The sequence below is a fragment of the Trichogramma pretiosum genome, unplaced genomic scaffold (genome assembly GCF_000599845.2).
Source record: "Trichogramma pretiosum strain Unisexual culture from Peru unplaced genomic scaffold, Tpre_2.0 scaffold76, whole genome shotgun sequence".
NCBI classification, from domain to species: domain Eukaryota; kingdom Metazoa; phylum Arthropoda; class Insecta; order Hymenoptera; family Trichogrammatidae; genus Trichogramma; species Trichogramma pretiosum.
In genome coordinates, this window is record NW_019640848.1 from 178,874 (window position 1) to 206,350 (window position 27,477).

The 27,477-nt window shown below is 41.1% G+C and overlaps 4 protein-coding genes across 5 annotated transcripts in view; 2 read left to right on the forward strand and 2 right to left on the reverse strand.

Moving 5' to 3' along the window:
- Positions 1-18,506, forward strand: part of LOC106655714 (TNF receptor-associated factor 4) — a 42,960-nt gene extending 24,454 nt beyond the window's left edge. For both annotated transcript variants that reach the window (XM_023463588.1, XM_023463587.1), the window contains 3 exons: positions 16,494-17,078; positions 17,174-17,434; positions 17,525-18,506. In XM_023463588.1, coding sequence (XP_023319356.1) covers positions 16,494-17,078; positions 17,174-17,434; positions 17,525-17,878 — 1,200 coding nt within the window. In that variant the 3' untranslated portion in view covers positions 17,879-18,506. The remainder of the gene's footprint in view (positions 1-16,493; positions 17,079-17,173; positions 17,435-17,524) is intronic.
- Positions 18,507-18,658: 152 nt separating this feature from the next.
- Positions 18,659-19,953, reverse strand: LOC106655762 (probable DNA replication complex GINS protein PSF2). Its single transcript, XM_014376312.2, has 4 exons — positions 19,785-19,953; positions 19,279-19,546; positions 19,088-19,196; positions 18,659-19,013 (listed from the first exon to the last, which is right to left on the reverse strand). The coding sequence occupies exons 2-4, from the start codon at positions 19,521-19,523 to the stop codon at positions 18,768-18,770; spliced, it is 600 nt and encodes a 199-aa protein (XP_014231798.1). The 5' UTR covers positions 19,524-19,546; positions 19,785-19,953; the 3' UTR covers positions 18,659-18,767.
- Positions 19,954-20,227: 274 nt separating this feature from the next.
- On the forward strand, positions 20,228-22,780 carry LOC106655761 (NEDD4-binding protein 1-like). The gene is made up of 6 exons (XM_014376311.2): positions 20,228-20,506; positions 20,576-20,758; positions 20,827-21,206; positions 21,285-21,591; positions 21,670-21,879; positions 21,948-22,780. Exons 1-6 carry the CDS (start codon positions 20,334-20,336, stop codon positions 22,150-22,152), a joined length of 1,458 nt encoding a protein of 485 aa, XP_014231797.1. The 5' UTR covers positions 20,228-20,333; the 3' UTR covers positions 22,153-22,780.
- Positions 22,778-27,417, reverse strand: LOC106655760 (DNA excision repair protein ERCC-6-like). Its single transcript, XM_014376309.2, has 12 exons — positions 27,050-27,417; positions 26,715-26,959; positions 26,150-26,640; positions 25,944-26,073; positions 25,584-25,864; positions 25,372-25,526; positions 24,795-25,301; positions 24,562-24,726; positions 24,376-24,486; positions 24,094-24,297; positions 23,094-24,024; positions 22,778-23,011 (listed from the first exon to the last, which is right to left on the reverse strand). The coding sequence occupies exons 1-12, from the start codon at positions 27,101-27,103 to the stop codon at positions 22,782-22,784; spliced, it is 3,504 nt and encodes a 1,167-aa protein (XP_014231795.1). The 5' UTR covers positions 27,104-27,417; the 3' UTR covers positions 22,778-22,781.
- Between the last annotated feature and the right edge of the window lie 60 nt (positions 27,418-27,477).

The following is a 27,477-nucleotide window of genomic DNA, read 5'->3' on the forward strand; positions in this document are numbered from 1 at the left end:
CATTCGATCCGATATCTCCTCCTGTGCGTATATTTATCGATATCCGATTCGTCGTGTCATCTTTGAGCGACGCGAAACCACATCGAATCGTCTGTTCGTACGGTATATTTATAAGTACAATTAAAAATCAAACGAAACGAGGCTAATACGCCTGCATATACCTGAAAGCCCTATGAGCTACCTATAATAGTATTTATACAAATGAATCTGACTTGATTCGTGCATTCGTTTTTTTTCGTCGTTTCTACTCTCTCTCTCTTTTCGCTTCGAAACTTCCTATAGTTTTCGACGTATAAGAGCTTTTAAAGTTAATCTCAGAAACTATAGTTTCACGTTCATATGCCTGTGTGTACGCCTGCATGTTTCCTCTTTTTGTAAGTAGGTTGATTCCAATTTAACCTCGATGAAAATATTCTCCTAAGTAAGTTATAATGTGGCGAGGTATACTTGTTAACTGATTAAATAATAACAGTTTGCGCGAATCGAGTATTGGATTTCGCTGCACGAAATACGTGTGCATGTGCGCGATGCGAGGGATACTCGATAGGTATTCTCTATTTCGTTAAGCGGGAAGTGAGACGTTTTTGCGACTAATCAAATGTCTCTCTTATGTATTTTCAAACGTCACCATTGCACATGCAGCGCACCGGAGAAAGGAGTCGAGGTGGAAAAAAAACTTTAATCACCCGTCCATTAGGAGGAAGATGATCGTCGTTCTCGCATGTTATTTTTGTCGAGAGACGCAAAGCTGCGCGCGGTGCTCAGGAACAATTTGACCGGCACTCTGCTGCCGCTCGCTTACTTTTTTCTTTCTCTCTCTCTCTCTCTCTCTCTCTCTCTCTCTCTTTCTCTCTTTACGATCCTCGGCTACTTAAAAATTATCTCATTCCACTCCCATGCCACTCGTGCGTCTATTTTTCCAAGCTCTCGTGCGAACGAGAAGAGCAAAGGGACTTGCACGTATTTCATACACACACATTCGCGTACAAGACCATTTTTAAATGTCCTGCGAACGTGTGCGAGTCTCCCCCGAAAAAAAACTTTAAAAAAGGCACGTCACCGTGAGCAGTGGCAGCAGCGGAGCGTGAGAGATGAATCTGAAAATTCACTCGCGCACACGGCACAAAACGTGTCATCCAGAGAGACTCGACGCGTATACGAGCTTGAACAATGAAAGTCGCTTAGACACGCGATATTATTCGCACTTGCGCACGTGCTGTCCGCTATACATACATAGACTCGCGTATAATACGGACATTTAATATGCACGTGCCATTGAAAATCAATGAGAAGAGGAGAGCCGGTGTGAGAGCGAGCGAGCTTATGTGTACCAAGGTTGTATAGGCGCAGGAAGCATCAGCACCAAGTGCAGATTGATCTTTCTCTCTCTCTCTCTCATCCCGCGCCAAGTGACACTGATTGCTGAGTGCGCGATACGCAGAGAAAGAGAAAGAGAGACCTGGACGAGTAATTGACGCGTGCTGCAGTGCACCGCAGTCAGCGCGCGGATACATATAATGTAACGGGTACACGTATAGCTGCACCGCGAGTCGTTTGATTATCGGAACGTATCGAGCTTAATTACATTCTAATGACCGAGACGCACGCGCGAATCGCCGACACATTCGGAATCGTATATATATACGCGCATAGGCTATTATTATTACGCACGCACTGCCACACGCCACGGGGCTTTTCTCGCTTAACAGTATTGTACGCGCTATATAACGCGCCGCGTGTAACGTGATCGATTGAACTTTCAGCGCGTGCGCTACGCCTTTTTCCATCCTGTTCGCGAAAATATTATATTATACGCCGGTGGCGGGCAGCGATAAAAGTGATCCAATTTTTCAGCTAGACCGAGCATGCGATTCACGGAACTAGGGAATATCATTATCGCGTCTCTTACGCTCGACTCTTGTATACACGTTATATGGAGTGGGTGAGCAGACTCTCTCGCTCGAGAAAAAAGAGCAATGTACATTGCTCGGGCTTCGCTGCGTATACGGAGGTATGATTATTTCATTCACGCATCGAGTGGCCTCGGTATATACCGCCGAGCAACAGGTATATAATATCGGTACACGTGGCGAGCAAATGCCCCTATAATAAATGTAATATGTAACTAACTTTTTTCCGGCTTACGATATCGAAGGATTCAGACTAGAAACATCGCCTCGAATACGCGTACGTGTATGACGCGCTCGTTCCTTATACTCTTAATCATCTCCGGCTAGAGCTGATCGAAAAGCAAAAAATGAAGTTGGAAAAAAAGGAGGAAAAGAAAAAGTAGCAGCCGTTCGGTCGCTTTAAAAAGATTAAATCATTGACTAGTATGCCGCATGAATTGCCGTGTATAGGTTCGATCGCGGTATACTATCTGGTACGACGTCGTGTGCAGCGAAACGTCTCGGCGTCGCGATCTCAGAGGCCCAAAATTAAGCCTTTATCGATGGCTCAATTTATTTTTATGCTACACATATTCACAGGATAATGCAGAAAAACTCGCTGCTATGCGCCACGAGGTCGTTCTCACGTTTCGTCTCGTTTGGAGCACGATTACGCGAACTCGTATATGTATGCACTCGCGGACGTCCTTTGGCCGCGTCGTCGTCATCTACGTCGTGATCTCGTATGCGCATATTAACGTGGAATGTGTATGTGTATATGTTTAACAAAATGGGATTCATCGCGAGCCTGAACTATGCGCCTTGTGCAGCCGCAATTAGGAGCAACGACTGATTATCATCATCTTTTTTTTTCTCGAGATGAGAGAGCAAGAGCTAGAGGTCACTCACGTGAAATGCTCGAGTACAAGTGTATAGGCAACGCTGCAGAGTATCTGAGAAATGGAGCAAGCCGGGGCAGCTGCTACACGAGCACTATCAACGTCGTCATCTCCCTCTCTATCTCTATCTCGAAAGAGCTTGCGCCCCGACGCGAGAGCTAGCGATATACATTCTATATACATCTGGTGAAAATTCCAATTTACGCCAATCTCCCATGAGCGCGCGAGAGTTGCGATATAGGTCGCGAACGCCTCGTTCGTTTCTCTCTCTTTCTTTCATAATCGCGTATAATTGAATAAAATAAGAAATTAAAATCGAGCGTGCATTATACACAAAAGTGTGTGTATGTATACGTGCAGGATTGCCGCACGATAGAATGTACCCGCGCGCGGCAACATAATTGAAATGACTTTAAAACAACAAAGAGCGCCAGTGAGTTCGCGAGCAGAGACCTCGCATATTACACATATTCCGCAGCAGCAGTAGTAGTTGCCGAGAAAAGTTTTTAAAACAGAACAAATATATATATAATGTGTGTGTGTATAGAGGTCCCGTTGCGGTGAGAGCCGAGAGATCATCGGCGTACTTGCACTCGCTCGCGAGGTTGTTGAAAAAGTATACATTATAAGGACTCGTGGGCTGCAGTGCGCCGCGCCTGGCGTACACACACACAGCACATAGGCGGTTTTATAGCCTACTCGTGCGCCGGCTATTTAGATCTTTCTCCCTCTCGCGCGCGCGGGCATATACCTGCCGGAAAAGTATTTATATATATCTGCCTCGGTGTACCTTTTGGACTAGCTCCGCTGCACGTAGGAATGCAGCTGCTTTGGAGCAAGAATTATATGCAGGTGTGTAGTATCGTTTATACTTACAATTGATTACAGCCGATCGCCAATAGATCGGCTTAGTTCTATCGTATACATCTCGCGTCTCGCGCGCGCGCGGCCTGATATGTATACAGCCTAAAAAGCCCGTATAAAGATCGATTATGTATCTTTAGCGCAGACGTTTGTGCACGACGTGCGCGCGGGGTTGGGTTAAAAGGTCATGTATACGTGTGTGTGTGTGTGTGTGTACAAGCAGGCGATGCATCGAGGATGATTGATCGCGGGCTACACGCACTCACGAGCTCGCCTCGCGCATTATAATCTTCGATCGTCGAGCGCTGCATTACGCACGCAGATACATCACGGCGTATGCGCCGAGCTTCCTTTCATCCTCGAAGCAACGAGCGATATCCGCTGCTGCTGCTGCTGCGAATGGAGCTGAAAAAAAATAAAAACCTAATTTGATCGGAGCATTGAATATCCAGACTGTTTCTTCCTGTTTTTTTTTTTTTCATTTTCGTATTCTGCTCGCCTCTCTCCAATAATAAGGCGCGTATACAGAAAGAAAGAGAGTCAAGAGAGTCGAGAGAGTCGAGAGAGAGAGAGAGAGAGAGAGAGAGAAGCTGCAAGAGGCAGGATCGGTAATAGCTCTGCGCACGTTGCGATCGCGACTTAGCTCGAGGCGCGATATCGTGGCTAAAGGCGAGGCTTGGGCCGGCGAGGCATGAGGCTGCAGCATATACATACACACGTATATAGCGTGCATATACATAGCCCCCAGCGAGACTCGCGGTGCATATATATAGCATACACAGCCTCATGCCTCGCCGGCGCAGAAGCGTGGGAACGTTAGAGGCATATAAGAGAGCTGACTCGAAGCGATATATCTCTAAGCATGCTGCTGCTGCTGCTGCTGCACCACCTTTCTCTCTTAGACCCGCGAAGGTAGTTAGATAGTCTATTGGATGCTGCACATGCACACGTACAACCTAGCTATATGTATGTACGTACGCGTAGTGGCTGGCGCGCTTCAGACACGCGACACTTAAATTGCATTCCCCTCTGCTTATGCTCTTGCCACTACCACAAACTAGCTTATATCTTCCTACTGCTACTACGCGAGCGTATTTTCCTATTTGACCGATCGACGCGAGGCGCGACCTCGCGCGAGCTAGCTCTCCACAGCAGCAGCGGCTAAGAATGCATTAAGCCTAGAATCAGCTGCTGATGCACCGCCATAGTAATGCCATGTGCTTGTACACATCTATATATCTCCTTGATTAGTTTGGTTTAGCGGTTTTCTTTCTCGCTTAACTTCTTCTTTTTCCACTTCGACTCTCTCTCGTTTATGGCATTTTTATCCTTCGACGTATGCTATATAGACACACATAATGCGACTGTCGAGGAAAAACACCGCGGATATATAGAGCGTAATGGGGCCCTAATCATCGCGAGCCTCGCTCGATTCCATCCTCCATTTTTTCTATTCCCTGTTACGGCAGCGGGTCTATACTATGAAGGTGCACTAATCGCGTCCGTCGACACAAATCAATTGAATGCCGTTTCACGTGATATTCATTTTCCGACACTCTGCCGCCGCGAGAAATCGTTTTCGCTCGCAATAATTACGTACGAGCCGCGGCTTTTCAATGCAATATGATCGGTATCGTTGCCAGCCATAGTCAAGTCCTTGCCGCCTTTTTTCTTAATAAATGTGCAAGATGACTGAAAAAACGACCATTGAATATATCTACGAGATTGAGTGGGTTTTTTTTTCATTACAGCTGCAACGTTAACATAATGAAAATGTAAAGTCGCGTATTTGCTCGAGAGAACGAGATAATTATATCGCAGGACTGTGCTCTCCTTCTGTTTTGCGTTGGCAAAGTTTTACGATTGTACAAACGACTCGGTACACATAAATATCATTCTCAATAACAGCTAGGCGCTCAGAGACAAAAGCCATTATGAGTTTGTGTCGCAGCTATAATACGCGCTTTTTACGCATGAACTACATACCTACTTAGGCGATCTTTCGTTACATACAAATCGACTCGTCGTTATTGTACACCGAGTGACAAGGAAAAAGACAAAAAAGAAAAAAATAGTTTAAGGTCGCGTAACGCGACTGAGTTACCTTACGATGTTATACATCGTGTGTATCAGCACGAGCTCGTGGATCCTTGATGGCTATATAGCGCAATAAACGATGGCGCACACGATGTATGTATATTACGACGATAATATGTAACGACGAGGCCGTACTTAATAGAACGAGATATATCAAGGTACTTATACACATCGCCGCGATACATATCTCGAAAAGGAGGAAGTTTTTCTCGCGGTCAGTGTCATTGTCGCGCTCGCGAGATTTCATTCAAAGTATATCGACACAATGTGTTACGAAGTTACGAGTCGAGCCCTCGGGCCACACGTATATGAATTTGCATAATGACCAGTTAATCGATTGAACGCACACGAGTATGTATTACGATTGGTATTTCCGATCGGTGAACGCGCGTTGAGTTTATGAGATGAAAAATTGAACGAGTTATAGCTGCGCGAATCTATTTTACGTGTTCAAAAATCGGTCTCGCGATGATACGACGGGCGCGGTGCAAATCGAATATAATTCAACCGGTTTATATCGGCGCATTATCAACCTTTTCCTACGTCTCGGATTCTCGGAACAATATAACAGATACGTAATTTATTGCCTTACCTAATATACGCGCCATCCGACGCCGCGACGAGGCTAATACTTTTTTTTTTACGTGCGCCTGTCGCCGCGCGCGCGCGTGTGTGTAACTACCTGTAAACGCGATCGTGTCGCGATGTCTTACATGATGTATTTATGTATCGATGGCCTCCGCGATGATTTAATTTTTTTGATATCTTCTCGATTATCTTCGCTTGCGTTATGAATTTATACTTTGAAGGATATATTAATAAAGCGAGATCGTTACCTCGTCTCGCCGTGTACATTGAGTCTCGCGTACTCTTGCGCCTCTATTTAGACCAAAAAAAAAAGTAAAAAATATTTGTACTCGCACTCTCGCTCCATTCAAGTATTTAAGTGGCGTTATAATATCGGCACGTCTGCGTCTGTATCAGCTGTATGCGCGGCGTTCACAAAAAAATATCGAGTGTAAAAGTCGATTCTCGGAACGAGCGTCGATTTTTTTTTAAATTTATATGCGCGCGATTCATAGACGAGTCGAAACTCGTTCGTTGCTATACGCATAGACCGATACATAATATACACGCGTACCTGCGTCTATACGTATACCCACGTGAGAAAGCCGTATCTGTTGCTATTGTTTCGACGCGTTACTGCCCAAGCACGCAGGTACACATCGGTTTATTGTTGCTAACATCGGCCAAACGATCGCAAGTACCTGCATTGCTGAAAGAGCCGCGCGATTCTTTCTTTTTTCATTTTTCAAGTTTTTGCACTGCGAATAAACGCCTGTATTAATAGACAAAGGAAGCACGTGGCATACATTGTTCTATACCAAACGTAGATAACGTGCACCAGCTCACAGATTCTTTGAGGTTCAAATATCTTTTTACCAATAAAGCCGATTATTTTGGGACACCAGCAGCGCATATTTAATACGTTGATTAATTTGTTTTTAAAGTATCATACACGTACGAAATGATTTCGTCAGAATTCTTGCGAACCGATCGCTACTTGCTGCGCGGCGCTTTTATTCGGTAGTTTTTTTTTTTTTTTAATTCTCTTCCATGTTTTCACAAACCGATTTCAGGCGCGCGGGGGGCAAAATCGATGATTCCTTTTTTCGCGAAACTCAACTCTTTCTCGCCGGTGGCCGAAAAGTCATTTCGTGAATAATTTATTTCACATAATACTATATAAAGATGGGAGCCAGTGCAGACGAGCTTTTTTTGACTGAGTTCCTTTTTTTACAATTCAGGCAGCTACTCCACCCTCCGAAATGGCAATGTGCGCTGGTTATATACGAGTCTGACGTTTTGAGAACTCGTTTTCATGTTAAAGGCGTTAATTGCCCGAAAAATTTTTGATCACAGCCACTGAATTTCGACTCTTTTAATAAATACGTGTTTATATTAGGATCGATCGAGCTTAAAAATAATATTCATCGGAATCATCTCGCATTATCAGCTCTTGCAAGCTTGTCCTATGTCAGAAGTCACCGATCTGATAAATTACACTTATAGACGTATAGTATAAAACGAATATAATCGCTCATACGCATCCAGCATTCCTTCGACGAATTTTTTGTGTGATTTAAACATCCCTCGAGCTTCGTACAAATCGTGGGGAAACGACGACGACGACGCCTCTTGGAAAAATAGCTACACATCGGAGATATGCGCGTCGACTGCATTTGCGAGCGTGCAGTGTATTAAGCTACGCGAATAGGTTACGTACGTACGTACCCGAGGGGACCCGGGAAGCGCTTGGCATATCTCTCTCTCTCTGGCTGCGTTGCACTGTAAACCTATACCCGCCGGAGTTTGCGACGACGAGCGGACGATCCTAATCGTCGTCCTCCGCGCGGCGGACATTCGCCGAGACACGCGAGATATTTCGCCGAGTAATCTCACTTTTTTTCTCCCTCTATATATGTAATTGCGCGACTTGGATAACTTGCTTCGTAATAATAAAATATTTATATAGATATAGAAGCGAGTCGTGCTAGATGATGCGATGATTATTTCTTTTTTTATCGCCGCGCATTGGTTTCCGGTGACTAATTTTTATATAAACACACATACATGGCGCGCGTACGTATATTATATTATAAAAAAGATGAAAAACTGTCACGCTCCGACTATATCGTGCGGTGTATGGAATGCGCACAGAGCTGTAGATAAGATGCCCCTCATCTCGTCTGGCGGCAATTATAAAACGTAATTTTGAAATCCTTTGTATCTCGCTCGCTCGCTCTCTGTTTAGCGATACATGTACATGTGTATAACATTTATAAGCGCGGAAATAAATGTGGGTGTCTTTTTCTTCTTCCCAGCTTCGTAACGAGCGAACATTAACGCGTTCTCTTCTTCATCTTCGTCGCCGCTGTAGCTGTTATAAATGATTTAGTGAAAGTATACGCAGCCTAACTATAATGTTTCGTCCATTTTTTTCTTCTTTTTTTTTTTATTAATCACTGTACTCGAATTCCGATGACAATTCTCTAGCTGTGCGGTAGTTTTCTATTCTCAAGAGCTAGATGTGTATGTATATTTCGTTATTATATTATAAAGCAGCACAAGTGACTGACACAACTACCACCGACCGCAACAACTCGTTTTAGAAATCGATCAGCAGCTCGGCTGTACATAATACGTAGTCGTCGATGGATCTTTAAAGAAAAAAAAAACACGAAACAAGCAGCCAAGAATTTTCAGCCCGAGCATCGTCGCGAATACTCGAGGGGCGGGAAAAACTCGATTCGTTCGCTGAACGCGCTACCGTGCACTTGACGCGATTCATGCAAAAAGCTGTGTACGCACGATCCCCCGACGTTTGCACAGTGCGTGCTGCAGCCATAACCATTACACTTAAATTACAGCGCGAAAAGATACGCAGATTCGCGCTCGCGCGCGTATATTTACCGGCGTTTTCCCCGATCTGTGCCTATATAATAAATGCAAAAGCTGCTGCTGCTACTGCACATGTGCTGCCCTGCCGGAGGGTGGACGATCGTGTCCAAGCACTCGTATACATTACACACATATCGTCGTCGTAGTTTTCCTTTCCTCGCTAAACTTCCTCTTCTTCGTCGTCCTCTTGTTCGTCTTATTTTCTTTCTCTCTTTTGCTCGCGGGCTTGGGTTCTTTGCGCACTCAAGGGATACGCTATATATGTATCAGAGTGCGCTCGGCTTTCCGTTGTTTCTTTTTCGTCGCTCCTTTTTACGCAGCTCTATTTTCGCAGAACGCTCATAATACACAAGTCGTCCAGCTGGTTTCTGCGCAGTTTTTCGAGCCTTTTTTTTTCAACTGCGAGCCTCTCGCGCAGTGCACTGCGGAGCAGTACAACTACGTATACAGCGCAGTCCCTGTAATTGCTCGTTTTAATAAATTACCCTCTGTATGCTTGGACATTGTATAATAAACATAAGCGGCAGTAGTAGTTGCTTCTTTTGGAGGCTAAAAGCTCCGCGATTATCTATTAATTGTCGAAAGATCAGTCGTACGATAATGGCGCCATGGCCGCGCGCTATACCCACTTTTGCCGTTGCTACTGCTTCTATCTGCGATATCTCAGAGCATTATCTTCTGATTGTATACGCATATGCAAAGTCCAGCAATGTTTCTCGTTTCCTGACGCTCGCTCGAGCTCGCTTCTTATTATACATTAACGAGACTCCGAGATTCAGCATAATATTGTTACGGTAATAGCATGCCGAGACAGCCTCGGCTCTGACACTTTGGAGCAATAGAATGTCGAAGGCCAAAAAAAAAAAAGAAAAAGAAACATTCTCACTCTCGAGGCAGCTGTCTTTTATACGCACGCTACTTTATACATAAGCTCGACGTCATTCGACTCCCGCGCGCGAGAAATTTCGTGATCGGATCTCGCGTGAATACACCGAGGCGCAGAGGGAGCTCGAAACGACGCTCGTCGATGTGTATCCTCGCGCGTATAATCGCGTGCAACTGCAGAGCCGATGTATGACAAAACGTGTGCACTTCCTCGGAAGCATCGTTTCGTGAGTTTCTCACAGGTACACGATATTCCGTAGCTTGAGAAGACGGATACCAATTCTTCTCCGTCGTCCTTTTTTTTTTTCGTTGCCTCCCTCTTTCTCTCTTTTGGCGACGACGACGGAGTCAAACCCAGCAGCAGCTCGAACGATGTCCACATCTTATATTGTACGGTAAACTAACGCGTGCGTGTACGTCGAAGTTGGGCCCAAAACCGCAAGAACCACCGACGACGTGTACTTTCTATACGGCAGGGCCACCGCGCGTACACACGGCACAACGCAGGTCAGTTGGGAATATCGGATGTGCAGAGACGACGCCCACGTACATATCTACCTGTACGCAGCTTATAGCTGCACTTCTGCTTGTACCTGCCATCTATTTGATATTTCATTATATTAATGTACACGTTTTGGTCGCGTCCGCTCGCGATGGCCGGAATATATGCTATGCGCGAACGTAATGACTATATGTGCGCCTGTACATATCCCATTGTAAATGATGAAAACGTCGTACACAGCAAGACGCATACACATATTGCTCATGATTATAATGTATGGATACGTCCGAGTGTCAAAATTTCTTCGGCATTAAACGTCTGCAGTATAAAGAGCTGGCGAGAGAGAGAGAGAGAAGGAAATAATCGTGGGACCGCAAGAGACTCCACCGTACACGTTATAACACATAAGAAACGTCGTAGCTTATACGCATGCTGGTGGCTAATTGAAAATAAAAAAAGACAGAGTGAATTGCGCGATCGTCGTCGAGCGAAACTTCCGAACGGTCATTTATAATAAATACGTACGATACATCTGTGTGTGCGAGAGTCGCGAGTCTTTGAACGCGAATCGGAGAGAAAGAGAGAAGAGGAACTTCGGAGCTCTCCGGCTCGACTCTGGCGATCGGCGCTCTGCGCCGCGGTGTAATATCAAAAAAAAACGTAAAAACCGGTCCGGACTTATAATGCTCGAGCGCGACCAACGTCCTTAGCAAGGACGTTGCTTTTTCGACGCGGCCTACACATCGTATTATACTCTATATTGTATATAGTTTGTGTTTGTGCGAGAGAGGATACACACTCACACATGCGTGCAGTATACACGTGTGCAGTCACGAAAGCAGGCGGCTCGCTCGCGCACACACACACATTTCATTATGAATATAAAAGAACCTGCATGACTCCTCAAGTTCCTTTCTCCTCTTTCTCTCTCTCTCACTCGCTCACTCACTTATGCTCGAGGCTTGTCCTCCTCGTCGAGAAAGAGAAGGAACCTTATCCGTGTATATAGCGTACCTCTCGTCCGGTCGTCGAACGAAAGGGGAAACACGAACTGTATATATATGAAATTGCGGCGCTGAGGAGACGCGACGATGCGCTTCGAAGATCACGAGCTATGCGCGTACATATTATACCTTTGTTTGTGTCGCTCTCCGTGTTGTATGATGCACACGATATATTTTCCTCGCTTTGTCTTATGGCTCCTAAATGTATACATCGTATGAACACGATCGAGTCGAAAGCGAGCGGAGAAAAACAATTTTCGCCTTCTGGTCCCGATTTCTACGTGGATGACAAAATGCCCTCTACACATAGATGTAATGTAACACGCATGATATGCGGGTTTTAAAGATGCGACAAGTACATAAAAATACTTCAAAACCGTTATAAGCTCCCGCACTATAGAACGCAGTTTTCTATTTATTTTAAACTTCAACGCGCGACAGTAGGACACATAAACAATCCGAGAAGGAGCAGCACTTCTCCTCGTTTCTCCTTCTTTTTTTCATTCGCTTTTTTCGAATCTAAGCCAAGCGAGCAACCATTGTAGACAGCCAGGATATTATACGACGTAGACAAATGAGTTAGTTATGTCGGTTCATGTATATAAATGGCTGTCACTCGATCGAATCTATACCGAATTTAAAGTTCCTGCTCCCCACAAGCAGACACATATATTGCAGCTTTGATATTTACGCCACTTATACGTATATAATATATCAAACAATTGCTCCTATTATACGGGCGTACGTATAGCTCGCATATCGCTTTGCTTCGAGTTTTTAATTCAAAAAACGCCAAAGCGGAAGAGACGATTATCGGGGCGATTTTAAATTACGCTTATTGAAAAAAAAAACCTATACCACATTTTTATATATAGGCCCGCTTTTATACATTGTGATGCAGACTCACGCGGACGCTACGCACGCGACTATATACATGCGGGTTTTAATAAATCAGCGCGTTGGGCGGTCAACGTCGATCAAACTCGAGCTATACAGATATATGCTGTAGCAAGAAACCACAAACGTATACATACGGGAATGTTGTATGTATATACACCGATCGAAATCGGTCAATCTTTGCAGTGATGCGAACTGACGGTCGTCGCGCTAACTTAGAAAGATAAGTCAGTGAGTAAGAAGAGGACGAAATGGAAAGTCGCCGCCGACTTTTAACGACGTCGTGTAATAGCCGAACATTTGCAGCGAGCAAGACTTTTACATAAGTCTGTATCTACTACTACTTACTACTACCAGAACTATAGGACTATATTTTAATGGGACGCTTGGAGCGTCGAGTCGCGACTGCCCACGCGGTTTTCTCCGCGAGCGTCGCGCGGCGGCTCCCATGAGCAGTCGTAACGTACGTATTTATTATACATGGGACTCGTGCGCATTGCGCAATGTTTGTTTGATATTATAATGGCCGAGGTTGCAAAATCGTAAATATTATTCAATTCGGTACACACAACGCGTTAATGATATAAAATACAATGTATTATACGCGCGTGCGCCGCTGTACGTTTCGCATCTACGCTGGATGGGAAAGGTGCGATAAACCGCAGGAACTTCCGAATTTCGCCGACTGCGTGCAGTGCATCTACGGAGCGGCTTTAAGGCCAAGGAATGTCACCACATCCTTTACCGTCCGACGAAGCCGCAATAAATCGATAGCGGTATATAATACCGAACCTCGCGCTTCGCTTTCTCGCTTCGGCGTGAGCTCGCAGCATGCGCGTGTCTCACGTATAGAGCACTTCTTCTTCTCACCGAATTTTGGCGGAGCAATGAAAAGCGCAACAACCGAGCCAGACGTGCAGTATATAGCTCGTCGACCTTCGCGATTATAATATGACATATACCTGTCGAGACTCGCTGGAACAGGCGCGCGCTCGCAAGAGAAAGAGAGAAACTGGATTTTTGCCTCTCGTGCATGGTGCGGGGCTGCGATCGAGGAGCGTATGTATACAGGTATAGGCCTTTTTACACCTTGGCACTTGGACTGCAGCGGCGATGTGCACGCGCGAGCTTGTATATATAGCTATATAAGCGACCTGCGCTGCGCATATCTGAATTAACTTTTGCCTTTTCTTCATTTTTGCCATTTCCGCTCGTTTTGCACGTATACAGAGATGCATTATACATATGCAACGAGTATAATCCCCGCCTGAATGATGATCAGTAGCAGTAGCAGATCAGCAGCTGCAATATAAAAGCTGATGTATCGGTATGAAAAAGGGAGAGAGAGAGAGAGAGAGAGAGAGAGAGAGAGAGAGAGTCGAGTTTATCGAGCACGCGCGGGGCGAGAGCTTATTATCGGCCGGCCGACTCTTGGACGCTGCTCCGCGCGTATTATACGCGCTGCACAATTGCTTCGGTAGCCGAGCTACCTATATATAATGTAACTCGAGGTGGCTCGCGATCGTCTCAACACGCGATATTATTATCAACGCATGTGTGTGCACCCGGCCAGTGCGAATAATACAGCATGCCAATCATCTTGCCCGATAGCTCGTTACATAAATTTCAGGAGCAAAAAAATTGCAACAAAACGGAATAGAATAAACGTTATTGTATCGGTAATATTACGCGTTCGGAGGGCAATCGGAACGAATCGTTGCTAAAGGTCTCTCTCTCGTGTGACCGCGAGCGCGATATACATAATGCTGTGTAACGCATTGTATCGCGCGTCGTAGGTGTTGTGTGTGAACGTCGTCGTCGTCGTCGTCGTCGGAAATTAAAGTCGATCGGCGCATTCCATTCTCGCAAGTATACCTGCACACACGCATAATATATCTATATCTCCCACGTCGCGAGCCCAGACCCGCAGTACCTATGCATACCTGCGTGAGTCGGTAACGGCGCGTACCGAGCCGTATACATGCCACACGGCACAACTTGTATATAGTATATTTACTGATCCTGCCGAGGCTCACGCGCGCATATTTGCACCCAATGTGCTACCCGCAATATCGAATCTCTGATTTTGTCTCGAATTCATTTAAATTCTAATAAATAATAATTTTATCAGCATGCGCGAGACGCGTTTCTATTTTATAGACTCGTTTCATATATATAGCCATGTAGCTCGGAAGCGAAAAAAATATCCAAGCGTGCAAGTTTGAATTATGCTAATAATCTTTCATATTTTTCCCAGCCATTAGAACTTATATACACGCCGTATGACGGAAGAATCCGAGCTGATTTACATTCGCTTCAATTCGACTAATTAAAAAGCTAATATAAACGTATAAAAGGAGATCAACGGTAAACTTGCGCAGACAGGTTCTATAAGTACACGCCAAGATTCGTATCTTTGAGCATTTCATTGAAACAACGCGTGCATCCATTCATTTTTCTACTTTTCCACCTGCAACTATATGCGCACGAGCGCATCCTTATCGCGAAAATATCCGTAACACGGGCACATTTATAATCGGTCAAAAGCGCGATAATTCATATCCAACCAATCGGGCTCGGCGTAAACGATCGTTCACATGATCTTGGTAAATATTTGCTACCCCCGACATTCGTGTACAATGCGCGGCTCAAATATATCGTATTTTCTTTGCGTGGCGGTATGCAGCAACAATTTTCAAAATTGAATCGTACGCCTATTAGTACAATACACACAGGACTAGGCCGGCAGACGCTCTCGCTCGAGCTCGGCAATTTCCAGCTTCATTAAAATTATAATTCGCACATCGTGCGCGATTATTATACGTACGAAGATTTTTTGCGAGCAGGCGCTTTTTCAGCAAGTGAACGAAAATAAATAGAATTAGCGCGCGCTGCTCTTGATGCGGCTAGTGCACGCGGGAGGGCCCGCAACGAAACGAAAGAGCAAAAAAAAGAACCAAGATGAAAACGTATATTAACCAAGTTTAACTCGAAAATAGACGCTTCGTTGAGAATATATTTCAACGTCGTGGCGCAGCTTGCGCTATGTAGAGTTTAATGCGTGTATGTGTGTGTGTATGTGCAACTCACACGGGCTGCGGCATTTATGTTATTACATTTAAACTCGAGCCGGAGTTGGTGAGTGCCTACTCGATTTACACACACATAAACCTCGGTTCCTCGTCCTCTTGCTTCATTTTTCGACTAAAAATATATCAACCGTAGGTATATAGGCATGCGTATATCTAGCTGGGCGCACGAGAGGTGATCGACCGCGGGAAGAGAGATGTCGCATCTCCCGCGCGCGATCCACGCATAGGTTCGTTCTATGAATTCTATATAAATCGCGACGAACTGCGCGTAGGTACAAAATCTAAAAGCGACGAGAGAAAAAGATTCCGCGCCAACTCTTGGCTCGTTATAAATGATGGATATGTTTTTGCACTTTTCTCGCTTCACCAAATGCATCCTTATATGATATAATGAAAAATATAGAAACAATGTGTGTGTGTGTGTGCGGAGCTGCGTCGAAGGAGGCGCTCGGTTAACCCACGCGCGCGACACGCTTCATCTTCTTCCTCTCTTTCCTTTACTCACGCAGCGAGTTTTTTTTTTGTAAATCGCGTCCTGGGCGCACTCGTGTCTGCGTATTGTCGGCGAAACTTTATTAATATTACAATCTCGGAGAATGGATATATCGTGTATTGTACACGGATGGGCACGCGCGTTGCATTCATTGATATTTTTATTTGGCTCTCCAACGTACGCGTACACGTCGAAAGTTTTATATTTCAATCGGTCGCGCGCGCGCGCCCATACACGAAGGAAGATTGTCTTGCAAGCGTAAATAATTCACAATATACACTGCTATACACATGGGCGTACACGGATATGACACGACGATAGAAGAAATTAATCATAATTATACCATTATTATTGCAACGTCGATGGTTGAGCAGGAGTTTTAAAAGTTGTTTCGTTGTTGATTTTGCAGACGTTCCAAGACCTCGAGGCCGAGAAAGCCATCATGGGCTCGATCGTGTACTGCATCCACCACAAGGACGGCTGCAAGTGGTCGGACGAGCTGCGCAAGCTCAAGTCCCACCTGAACACGTGCAAGCACGACGCGGTGCCGTGCGGCAACAAGTGCGGCGCCATGATACCGCGCGTCCTCATGGAGGATCACCTGAAGTACACGTGCGCCCAGCGGCGGGCGCGCTGCGACTTCTGCGCCAAGGAGTTCAGCGGCTACAACCTCGAGAAGCACCTCGGCCAGTGCGGCTACGAGCCGCTCTACTGCGAGAACAAGTGCGGCATGAAGGTGCAGCGCCGTCATCTGGGCCAGCACAAGCTCGGCGAGTGCGCCAAGCGCCTCATGGCCTGCCGCTACTGCCAGAAGGAGTTCGTCTTCGACACGCTCTCGGCCCATCACGCCAAGTGCGGCCGCTTCCCCGTGGCCTGTCCGCATCGCTGCGAGACCGCCGTACTGCCCCGCGAGGATCTCGAGGTCCATCTCAAGGACCACTGCACGACCCACCTGCTCGCCTGCAGCTTCAAAGACGCCGGCTGCCGCTTCAAGGTAATTTATATCCTCCAATTGTAAAAAGCTCGGAGCTATGATAACCCTGCCTCAATTTCACGATTATCAATCTCGTCTCTTTGTTTGACCAACAGGGCAACAGATTTTCACTCGACAAGCACATGGACGAGTCGACAAAGGTCCACCTGAACCTCGTCTGCGGCGTCGTGACGAAACAGCAGCACCAAATATCCAGCCTCAAGGCGGCCCTCGGCAAGATGTCGCTCAATTACTCGGGCACGCTCATCTGGAAGATCTCGGACTTTAGCGCCAAACTGGCCGAGGCCAAGTCCAAGGAAGGCGTCGAGCTCGTCAGCCCACCCTTTTACACTAGTCAATACGGTTACAAGCTTCAGGTGAGCTACTCGATAATACCTCTCTATATTGGCGTGACGAATCGCCTCTTATGGAGCTTTATAAGACTAAACGATCGTGTGCTTTTTCAGGCGTCGCTCTTCCTCAACGGCAACGGTACCGGTGAGAACTCGCACATCTCCGTCTACATCAAGATCCTGCCAGGCGAGTACGACGCGCTGCTCAAGTGGCCGTTCGCCCACAGCGTCTCGTTCACACTGCTAGATCAGGCCCTGGTGGCCGAGAAGGCCTGTAACATCGTCGAGAGCTTCATACCCGACCCGACGTGGAAGAACTTCCAGAGGCCGAGTCGCGAGCCCGACTCCCTGGGCTTCGGCTTTCCGCGCTTCGTCTCGCACGAGATGATCCGGAAGCGCCAGTTCATCAAAGACGACACCATGTTCATCAGGGTGAAGATCGACCCGAGCAAGATCGTCGCCGTTTGAAACCACGCACAGCGTACATTTTTACTTGTTATTACGATTTTGATCGCTTGTACATTATTTCGAATTTTTCTCATTTCTGTTCATCGACGCAAATTTTTTATCATTATTAATCATGAGGTACTGCCTCGTACCTCCCTCGCACTGTCGTGTACCACCAAGTTTTCATTCACCATTTGTTTGACGTTTTTATAATTATCATAATGTTTTGGAGGGTAAACACTAGTGTTGAGCTTTCGTAACGATGATGTTCGTGCACCGTCTGTGTATGTGTGCACCGTTACGTCAAGTTATCACATGTCGAGTTTCAATTGTAATTTGTCGTTATGTTATAAGTCCGATTATAATGTAGTCGCAACAATTTACGCACTCTGTAATATTCAGTTTTTGATATGGCTCTGTTACGAGCTTTAATTCTCTATGTAATCAAAGATTGATCGTCCTCTTTTAATTTTTAGACGTGTGCTATATAAATATGTAAATATTGTGAAAAATGTTTAAAATTATTGAATAATTCAGCTACTTTATAAATTGTAAATATTATTTGTATTATTAGATATTAGGCGGAGGAAATGTGATTGAGATGCTAGTTTAAGATGTATATTTTAAAGACAAATCAAAGAAAATTAGAGTATAAGGACAAAAATAAAAATTAAAGTTAAAAAAAATAATCAATGATATTACTTATCTACCCACATTCAAAATTTTTAATTTTTTCTGAATTATATAAAGGTTCAAGTATTTTTTTTAAGAAATAAGAATTATGAATTTCATAACATGGAATTTTATTTGTACAAGATTGATACAAAGCCTATATTCTATCTTATAAAATACCTAATATTTAAAACTTAAAAGCTAATAATACAAAACACAACAATTATACACTTATTTGCTAGGACTGATTTTGTGAATGCGAAGTATCAAGAGTTGAGGAAAGTTGTTGTGATTCAGTTGATACTGATGATTTTCCAGATTCCTCTATTTGAAGCATTACATTCAGAGTTTCTGGCAATAATGAACGTATACTGTTTATTTCCATTGCAGTAAGATGATCAAGTTTGGCATAAGTAGATCCTTGATTTTTTACAAAAGCTATTACAGAACTTCGAAGTTTGGCATTTCTTAAATCCCAAATGTCCTGAAAGTATAAAAATGAAAATAATTAATATTATATTTTGGATAGTTTTCTATGCAATGCATAAGGATACTAACTTTGACTGCAGTTCTAATATTATCAACATCAGGTATATCGTCAGCTCCTGCAGTTAATAGCATTTGTGCTTCATCCATGAAATGATCGCTTGGCATTTCAGTAAATAATCTAAAGTAGAAAAAGTGAATTACAATTTCTAAATTTAGAAAAAATTGACGATTTTCAACAAATTTAATTCTAATCAACTTACTTTTCACCTTTTTCTTTTTCTATAAGTTCATTTAAATTCTCTGCGTCCATCCAATCTTGAGCTACAATTCTGCATTTCTGTTGTTGTTTCAATTGCAATGCCAACCATATCGGTACTTTTACGGGTAAATTAGCACGAAATGGACCAACTGGTCCAGAAATCAGATGAATGATACTATAATTAAAATGAGGTACAATACTAACCATCTTCTTCTCTCCCAAAAACTCAACTTCACTTGGTTCCATTTTTAATAATCCTATTTTAATACCTGAAAATTTGTATGAAAAGATGATCATTACTTAATATGCAATAGCATTTTTTCTTCACTAAAAAGATTGCATAATAAGCTTATACGAATGAAAAATTTAACTTTCCAAACTAGAGTTTCTGTAATATTTCTTTATAAATTGATTTTAAGTTATTATATTATCGTTAAATTTCCTAATTTTTTCAAAATACCGGCTTACTAAATAACCTACAATCACTTTGTAGATTTATAAAATTACCTTATTTAATCAAGTCAACTGCAACAGTCACTACAATTTTTTTTAGGCTCAATCGCTGCAACATTCTCAAGAAGTACCTCGAAGGAGAGTTTGCTGCTCGAAAAACAATCTCTGAGCTATGCAATGTTTTAGACGCTCACTTCGGCCATGTTGGTTGGTCGAGCAACAAGGCAATGTGCGCGAGGCAAAACTAGCTGAACAAGTAGCAGCCTGCTGCAACCAGCAGCTGTCATTTCGCGGTTGTAAACGGTTCATCTAGTGTTGTAACGGTATTGGGGGAATTTGGAAATTTTAGGGATTACACCAAAGTGATCCATCGTACATCGTACATTGTAGTATACAATACATGCTATCACATGGATGTATGTAGATTCAACTATCCCTAACATCTCTGTACACTGTGTAAATCGTATATGTCCGTGATGAGCCCATTAATACGCAGGTTATGTTCGAGAATTGTGAAAAACCAAGACAAACAGTTGTGCGTATGATTTGCACAGTTTATTCAAGATTTATATCGAAAACGTTGTATAACGAACATTTTTTCTAATGAAAAAGAGGAAGAGTATCGATTCTAAACAAAACTTGTTGAAGAAAAACAAGAAAAATAGAAAAATCAAAAAGAAAAAAACAGAAAAGTTCTCAACAATGGCTTTGTCTATTTTAGAAAGCCCTCTCAATGCGGTTTATGAAAGTCCTCTAAAGCATTTCTACCATAACAGGTAAGTGAACATATTCATTGGAAATATTAAAAATGTTTTGTTTTTTTATGAGGGATTTTATGATAACAGTGCATTGGCTCAAAACACAGCATTGAGAAACAATTCTAGTCAATCTTCCAGCAAAAATGGCAAATCTCAGTTAACTCCTAATGCTAAATCATCAAAAAGTAGAACACCGGTAAAGCAAACTATTTTAAACAGAAAGTTTATTAATCCAATTAATCTTGCTAGCAAACAGACGTGTTCAAAAAGGAAAGTAAAATATGAATCGCATTTATATTTTATTTAATAGACGATTAAATACTCCTTTTAATCAACAGAAAGGAAAATCCTGTCACTCCAGAAAAAAGTCTCAAACGTCCAAGAAACAGCTTTAACTCATCTGAAAAATGTGATGATGATTCAATTATAGTAATAGAAGATGTCCTGCTCCCAAATAAAATAATAGATGAATTTAATACTCCACACAGCAATAAAACATTTATTGACAAACCGCAAACTAAAACTCCCAATGCAGAATCTGTTCCACCTGTTGCACCTGTTAGAGTACTTCATGAAGTAGATGGAGATTTCATGGTTGTCGAAGATCATAACGGAGATAATACACAAACAAAAAGTAAAGTTCAAACAGAAACTATTGAAACTCCAAAAAATTCGACAAATTCTGACTCTATTATTATAATAGATGAAGATTCTCCTGGTGAGTTGTGCAAGTTGTTTGTTATCATTGTTTCTGTCATCTGAAATATAAGTAAATTAATTTCATTATCGATTTCAGTAAAAACTGCAAAACCAAAATTGCAAAAAAGGCAGAGCGATGAATGTTTGGTTGTTTGGGCTTCAGAACCAACCAAATTATCAAAAAATAATAGTAAAAACACATTGAAATTATCCCAAAAAAAATCTCCGAAACAAACCAAGCGTGCACTTCTTAAACAAAAAATATCCCCCAACAAACGAAGCCAAGAGTTCAAACGGAATGCCTTGCGTAGACAAAGTGATTACATTCATGGTACAAACGAAAATATACCAAAAAAGGGAACTCCTCGAGAAATTGTGATTGATGGTAGTAATTGTGCCATGGCGTTAGTATCGATTTCCTTTATTCATATTATTACTTTGTATGGTTCTTTTGAATTAACTTTCTGAGCTTATTTTAATAGGTACACAAACGGTAAGGCCTTCTCGGAACAAGGAATACAGTTACTCATTGACTATTTTACCAAACGAGGGCACAAAATGAAAATTTTTGTACCTCAACATAAAAGGTGTAAAAGTTTTCCAATGCTAGAAAAATGGCATTTGGATGGAATATTAGTTTTCACACCAAGTAGAAAAGCTGGCAATAAACGAATTGTGCCTTACGATGACAGGTACGTACAGTAATTATAATATTCATTTAAATTCGAATTTTGATGCAATCCATTAATCATTTCAACAGATATATTTTGGAATATGCAAAAAATTGCGATGGCATCGTAGTTTCACAAGATCAATATCGAGATTTGTATGATGAGGAGCCTGCATTCCGAGATACTATAGAGAATCGAATACTAGTACCGACTTACGTTAACGGTTATGTTATGTTCCCTAATGATCCTTTGGGAAGGCACGGTCCAAAATTATCAGAATTTCTAAAACATTGAAACGATTTATTGCGCTTTAATGTGATATGAGAAAAAGAAGAGTCGCAGAACCAAAACCGTTTAAAAACTTGACAAGAATGCGCTACAATGTCTGGTTAAAATTTTATGTAATTCATAAAATGTCGAAAAACGCTTTTTGTTTGCAAAATGTGACACAGATTCGTAGTCGTCCATTTTTGTTTTTATAATATTTACTTTTTGTTTATTAATATTTAGAAGTGGATTTGTTATTTCGAGTTTTTTGCGAAGCCGCTATGATTAATTGGTAATCGTCGTTCATGTACATAATTTCTAAATTTTATTTCTACTAGAGATTTATCACTACTAACATCACAGTTTGGCTTTCCGTTACATATAATTCTAAGTGATCAACGTAAAAAAAAATGTCAAGTTCATTAATTAGACTTGTTTGAATTTCAGCTGATTGGATATTTTTTTCAAATTTTATTATAAAAATTAATACAAAAATAATTTTGTACAATGTTAACACAATACTGTTTCTAAGTGTTCATTGAACAAACGCGAACACACACAAATTTCACAAATATTTAGCATGAATAAACGTGTCACATTTACAAATGTATATACGTATTTACAAGTCTTGAATAAAAAAAAAACAAAAAAGAGACTTATTCATCGTCTTCCTCTTCATCAATATTTTCATCATCATCCGCATACTCTTCTTGTTCTTCGGGTGGATTATCCCAACCAGGTCTCCAGCACCATTTACGAGATTGTCTTATATGATCCATTTTCTCAGACGCTTCTTTCTTTGCCGCTCTCTGCAGAGGTGTTTCTTCATCAGGATTTAGTACTGCATTAGATAATACTGACTCATGTTGAAATGCAGAACAAACAGCTAAAAGTAAAATGGTCATTTTATAAATATGAAACTTGTTAAATCTATTTTAATTATTCATGATGGTGCACATAATTTTTACCTGACTTCGAAAATAATTTAGAAAGAACATATTGATCATCTTCGTTTACTACGGGCTCTTGCTCTGGTTTTCCTAAACGACGTCCGATTAAACATGAAATTCGTTCACCTTCAAACAAAGCTGAAACAGTATTTTCTGATTTAATTTTTTTTTGTTTTTTTGATTTTTTGTGTCGTTTAGTTTCTTTTTTCTCCTCCTCAATTTTATTACGAGATCTTTTTTTTGTCTCTGTAGAGGTTTGATCTTTAATTTCTCCTTCCTCCAAACAATCTTGTTTATTTGCAGTAATTTGATGATCTGAGGAAGTTTCCATTCTTGAATTGTGAACATCGGTTTTACTTGTATCAATTTCTATATCGTTGCTATCACCATTTGTCAATAGCTTATCGTGATTTTCTTCACCTTCTTTATTCTTATTTTTAATAGTTTTATTTTCAATATCTGTATTAACAGAAATGTCTTCTGCAGTTTTGTTGATATTTTCATCGATTATATTTTCGGAGTTAATATTACTAGGAATTGCGAGATCATAGGCAGCTTTGGTAATAGTTTCAGTCTTATTATTTTTAGAAGTTACGGTGGAATCAACATTTCTTTTATCTGTTTCTTTTTTCATTTCCAACTGATTCTTTTTTCTTTTAATCGACTTTTCAGAATTTTCAGAATTAGAAGAAGCTTTCTGAGCGATCTTTTTGCTTAGCTCAGACGCGAGTTTTTTCATAGCTTCTATTTTACTAGAACTAAAATTTGGTTGACCGGGTGATACTTTAGAAGAACGAAACAGTTTGTCCGATTCACTTTTATCCCCATTCAAGGGTACGTTCAAATTGAAAAGTTCCGTCAACTCGGAAGTGTGGAACAATCGACGTTGACGAGGATCTTCGAGGACTCTGTTCGATAAAAGTATCTTGAACACTTGTCTGTGATACATCTGTACATTTGAATTAAAAATTACGAATTCATAATGATGATAATTAAATTAGCCTTATAATGGACCTACCTTTTCTTCGATTGTTCCGGCAGTTATAAGACGATAAATTGTTACATCTTTGTCTTGACCTATTCTCCACGAACGCTCTCGTGCTTGAGCATCGGTAGCTGGATTCCAATCAGGATCGTAAATGATCACCCTATTGGCTCCTGTTAAATTTACGCCTAATCCTCCCACTCTAGTAGTTAGCAAAAAGATGAAGTAATTTTCATCCTGAAATTTCATAATTATAAGTAATATTTGATGCAAAGGTGCTTTAGTAGTAATAAATACATTTTTTAAATCAATTACATTGTTAAATTTAGAAATAACGGACTGACGCTGGCTCATTGGAGTAGTACCATCCATTCTTAAATAAGTATAATTTTCTTTTAGGATCAAACTTTCCAAAACATACAGCATCTGTAATTTTTACACAATCTAAATTGGAAACTTTTCTGTCACTTTTTGTGGGACCTAATAATTTAAATTAACTACCTGTCTACTTTGGGTAAATAATAGAGCTCGATGCCCTTGCTTTTTCCATATTTTCAAAAGAGAACGTACAACTGTCATTTTTCCCGAACGTTTCCAATGACCAAAATTTTCCGATGCATTTTCATCTACTTGGAGTTCATCCTCCTCTACATCTTCTTCAATCGCCTATAAAATATTTCTCACTAAGATAAATTCAATTTAATATAAAAAGAAAGTTCAAGTTTAACTCATACGTCATTGCCGTCATCATACAGATACAAATCCGGATGGTTACAAATTTTCCTTAAAGCTGTTAATGCTACAAGCATCCTAGCTCTATATTGTCCATCACCACGTTTTTGATGCAAAATCATAGATACATCCTCAGAACGCAAATGCGCTTCATACAATTCTCTTTGTTCTTCTGTCAAACTGCAAAACAGAACTTGTTCATTTTTTGTTGGCAAATTGATGTGATGCTGTACATCATATTTCGTTCTCCTCAGCATGTACGGAGTAATTGCTTCCTTTAACATAGTGGCCACCTGGAAAGCTGTTATTTCTTGTAATCTAGATGCATTTGCATATCCCCCTCTCGTTATTGGACCGGCGCAGTGCTCCATAAATGCAGGCAAAGTTCCAAGTTTTCCAGGTAGAATGAAATCAAAAAGAGACCATAATTCCTTTAAAGAGTTTTGCATAGGACTTCCGGTTAATAGAAGACGATGTGGTGTTAAAAATCGTTTGACAACTTTACTGGCCTATAAAATTGTAAAGTATCCTACATAAAGTTATGTCATAGTATCAACAATCACAGCAAAAAAATATTACTTTAGCTTCTGGATTTCTTATTTTGTGTCCTTCATCTAATATAACATACTGCCATTTAAATTTTGTGAGTAACTCTTGATGAATGACAACACCTGTGTATGAAATTACCAGAATCCCACCATCTCTCATAGTGTAGAGTAATTCTTCTAAATCACCTGAAATAATAACTCAATCAATTTATTTTGAAGTAAAAACCTTCAATTTTTCTATACCTTGAAATGTTCCTGATTGATGAAACATAACAACCCGAAAAGTTGGCCACCAATCATGAAAATGTTTAACCCATTGTTCTAGTAGAGTGGCAGGACAAACAATAATTGTTGGTCCTAGACCTCTGAACCTTCCACCATCTGAAAGTAAGTCACTGCAATCTAATCCAGCTAGAAATGCAATGACTTGAACAGTTTTACCTAATCCCATTTCATCTCCCAATAAACCCCCCAGATTTCTGGAATGCAATTCCCATAACCATTCTACAGCTACTCGTTGATATCTGAAATTGAATAGATAAGTTTGTATGAATAAAATTTCAATAAACTATTTTAATTTTCTAGTTTTATTTTAAGTTGTACTTGAATAAATTCTTCCATATTTTTTGAGGAACTTTGAAGATCTTATCCACTTTATGCAAGGGTTCATTTTTTTTATAACCACTTGATTCTACTCTTTCTTTGTAAATATCTTCATCTCCATCATCTAGGACTAATGCAAATCATAAGATTGAAGTTTTTATACTTTGCTCAATTTTAAATATTAATGAGATCATTTTATTCCTTACCTCTTTTGTTTTGAGTATTTTGGCTCTTTGACGCACAAGCTTTTTTTTTACGTTTTGTTTTTTCAGTATCTTTTTGGTCTGAATCATAATCATCGCTTGGAAAATATTCACTTCCTGATTCATCATCATTTTCATTTGCAGAATATTTTCTTTTCGAAGGCTTGTTTTTATTATTACATGTTGATGTGCTTGGTTTGTTTAAATTGTCAGCTTTAATACATGATCGATTTTGTATGGAATCATTTGATTTTTTAATAGTAGAAATAACATTTTCACGTTTTTCTTCAAATTGTTTTACTTTTGGGACATCAGTTTTGGTTGCATCACAGCCATTGAATTCAGATATTTTTTTCTTCTTTGTTGGAATTACATTTTTTTGTTTACCCTGCACCTTTTTCTTTTTTAATAATCTTCTTTGATTGGCGAGCTCTGCTTGCTCTTGCAGGTATTTTTCAAAGTCTAGAAGCTGAGTAGGTTCTTTTAAAGTTTTTCTAGAAAATACAGATTTTATGTAAAGAATATTTGTTGATTGGTTTAAATTTTCATGAATTTAGTAAACATTTACCCCAATTTATTTTTATCATCTAACTCTTTTTTGGCAGCTTGAAAAGGTGTGATTTCTCCAGTTTCAACTTGTTTTTGCAACTGAGTTTTCAAAATACTACTTTCATTGTTCTTGGAATTTTCAATAACAAATTTTTTCTGACTGGCAAGGATAGATTGTTTAGAATTGGCCTTATTTTGCACGATTTCATCGATTTTTTTGGAAGCTTCTCGAATAACACTGTCTTCATTTTGTACCGATAGGACCTATTATGAGAAAAAAGATGGTACACATTACCCTATGTCATCAAATAACGCAACTACATAATAAATTCTTAATTCGTGCAGCAAACAAACCTTCGTAATATCATTGACATCATCGGTATTTTGAGATTCTATCTCCATTTCCATTTCATAATTATTTTAACGCCAACCGGGGGTATCAGTATCACTGTCAGTCTTCTCAATCACAGTAGAACAATGAAAAAAGTCTAGTAAACAAACTATGCAAGCAGAGGTTAAGTTCGCATCGATCGAACAAAATTATCTCCGTAAATGACTAATTATTTTCAAATAACAAGGGCATAAGTTTCACGTTAATTTAATTACAAAATGAAACGACTCGATGGCACCGAATATCATTCATGCCAACTTCATTCAATGAACTGATGTATACACAAGAATGTAGAGACGATAAGGCGGACTCAAGTCTCAACATGCGAGATTTGACAGGTGCTCCATGCGCGTGTACTATACATTGCACACGAGGTAATGCAAGACGCCGT

Coding starts and splice junctions, on each gene's coding strand:
- LOC106655762 (XM_014376312.2), bottom strand. CDS start 19,523: ATGGAACCAAGTGAAGTTGAGTTTTTGGGAGAGAAGAAGATGGTTAGT. Junction 19,197..19,278: donor GAAAAAGAAAAAGGTGAAAA/GTAAGTTGATTA, acceptor TTTCTACTTTAG/ATTATTTACTGAAATGCCAA. Junction 19,014..19,087: donor ATATTAGAACTGCAGTCAAA/GTTAGTATCCTT, acceptor TTATACTTTCAG/GACATTTGGGATTTAAGAAA.
- LOC106655761 (XM_014376311.2), top strand. CDS start 20,334: ATGAAAAAGAGGAAGAGTATCGATTCTAAACAAAACTTGTTGAAGAAA. Junction 20,759..20,826: donor AAACAGACGTGTTCAAAAAG/GAAAGTAAAATA, acceptor TTTAATCAACAG/AAAGGAAAATCCTGTCACTC. Junction 21,207..21,284: donor AATAGATGAAGATTCTCCTG/GTGAGTTGTGCA, acceptor TATCGATTTCAG/TAAAAACTGCAAAACCAAAA.
- LOC106655760 (XM_014376309.2), bottom strand. CDS start 27,103: ATGGAAATGGAGATAGAATCTCAAAATACCGATGATGTCAATGATATT. Junction 26,960..27,049: donor ATGTCAATGATATTACGAAG/GTTTGTTTGCTG, acceptor TTCTCATAATAG/GTCCTATCGGTACAAAATGA. Junction 24,298..24,375: donor TTATTTCTAAATTTAACAAT/GTAATTGATTTA, acceptor ATGAAATTTCAG/GATGAAAATTACTTCATCTT.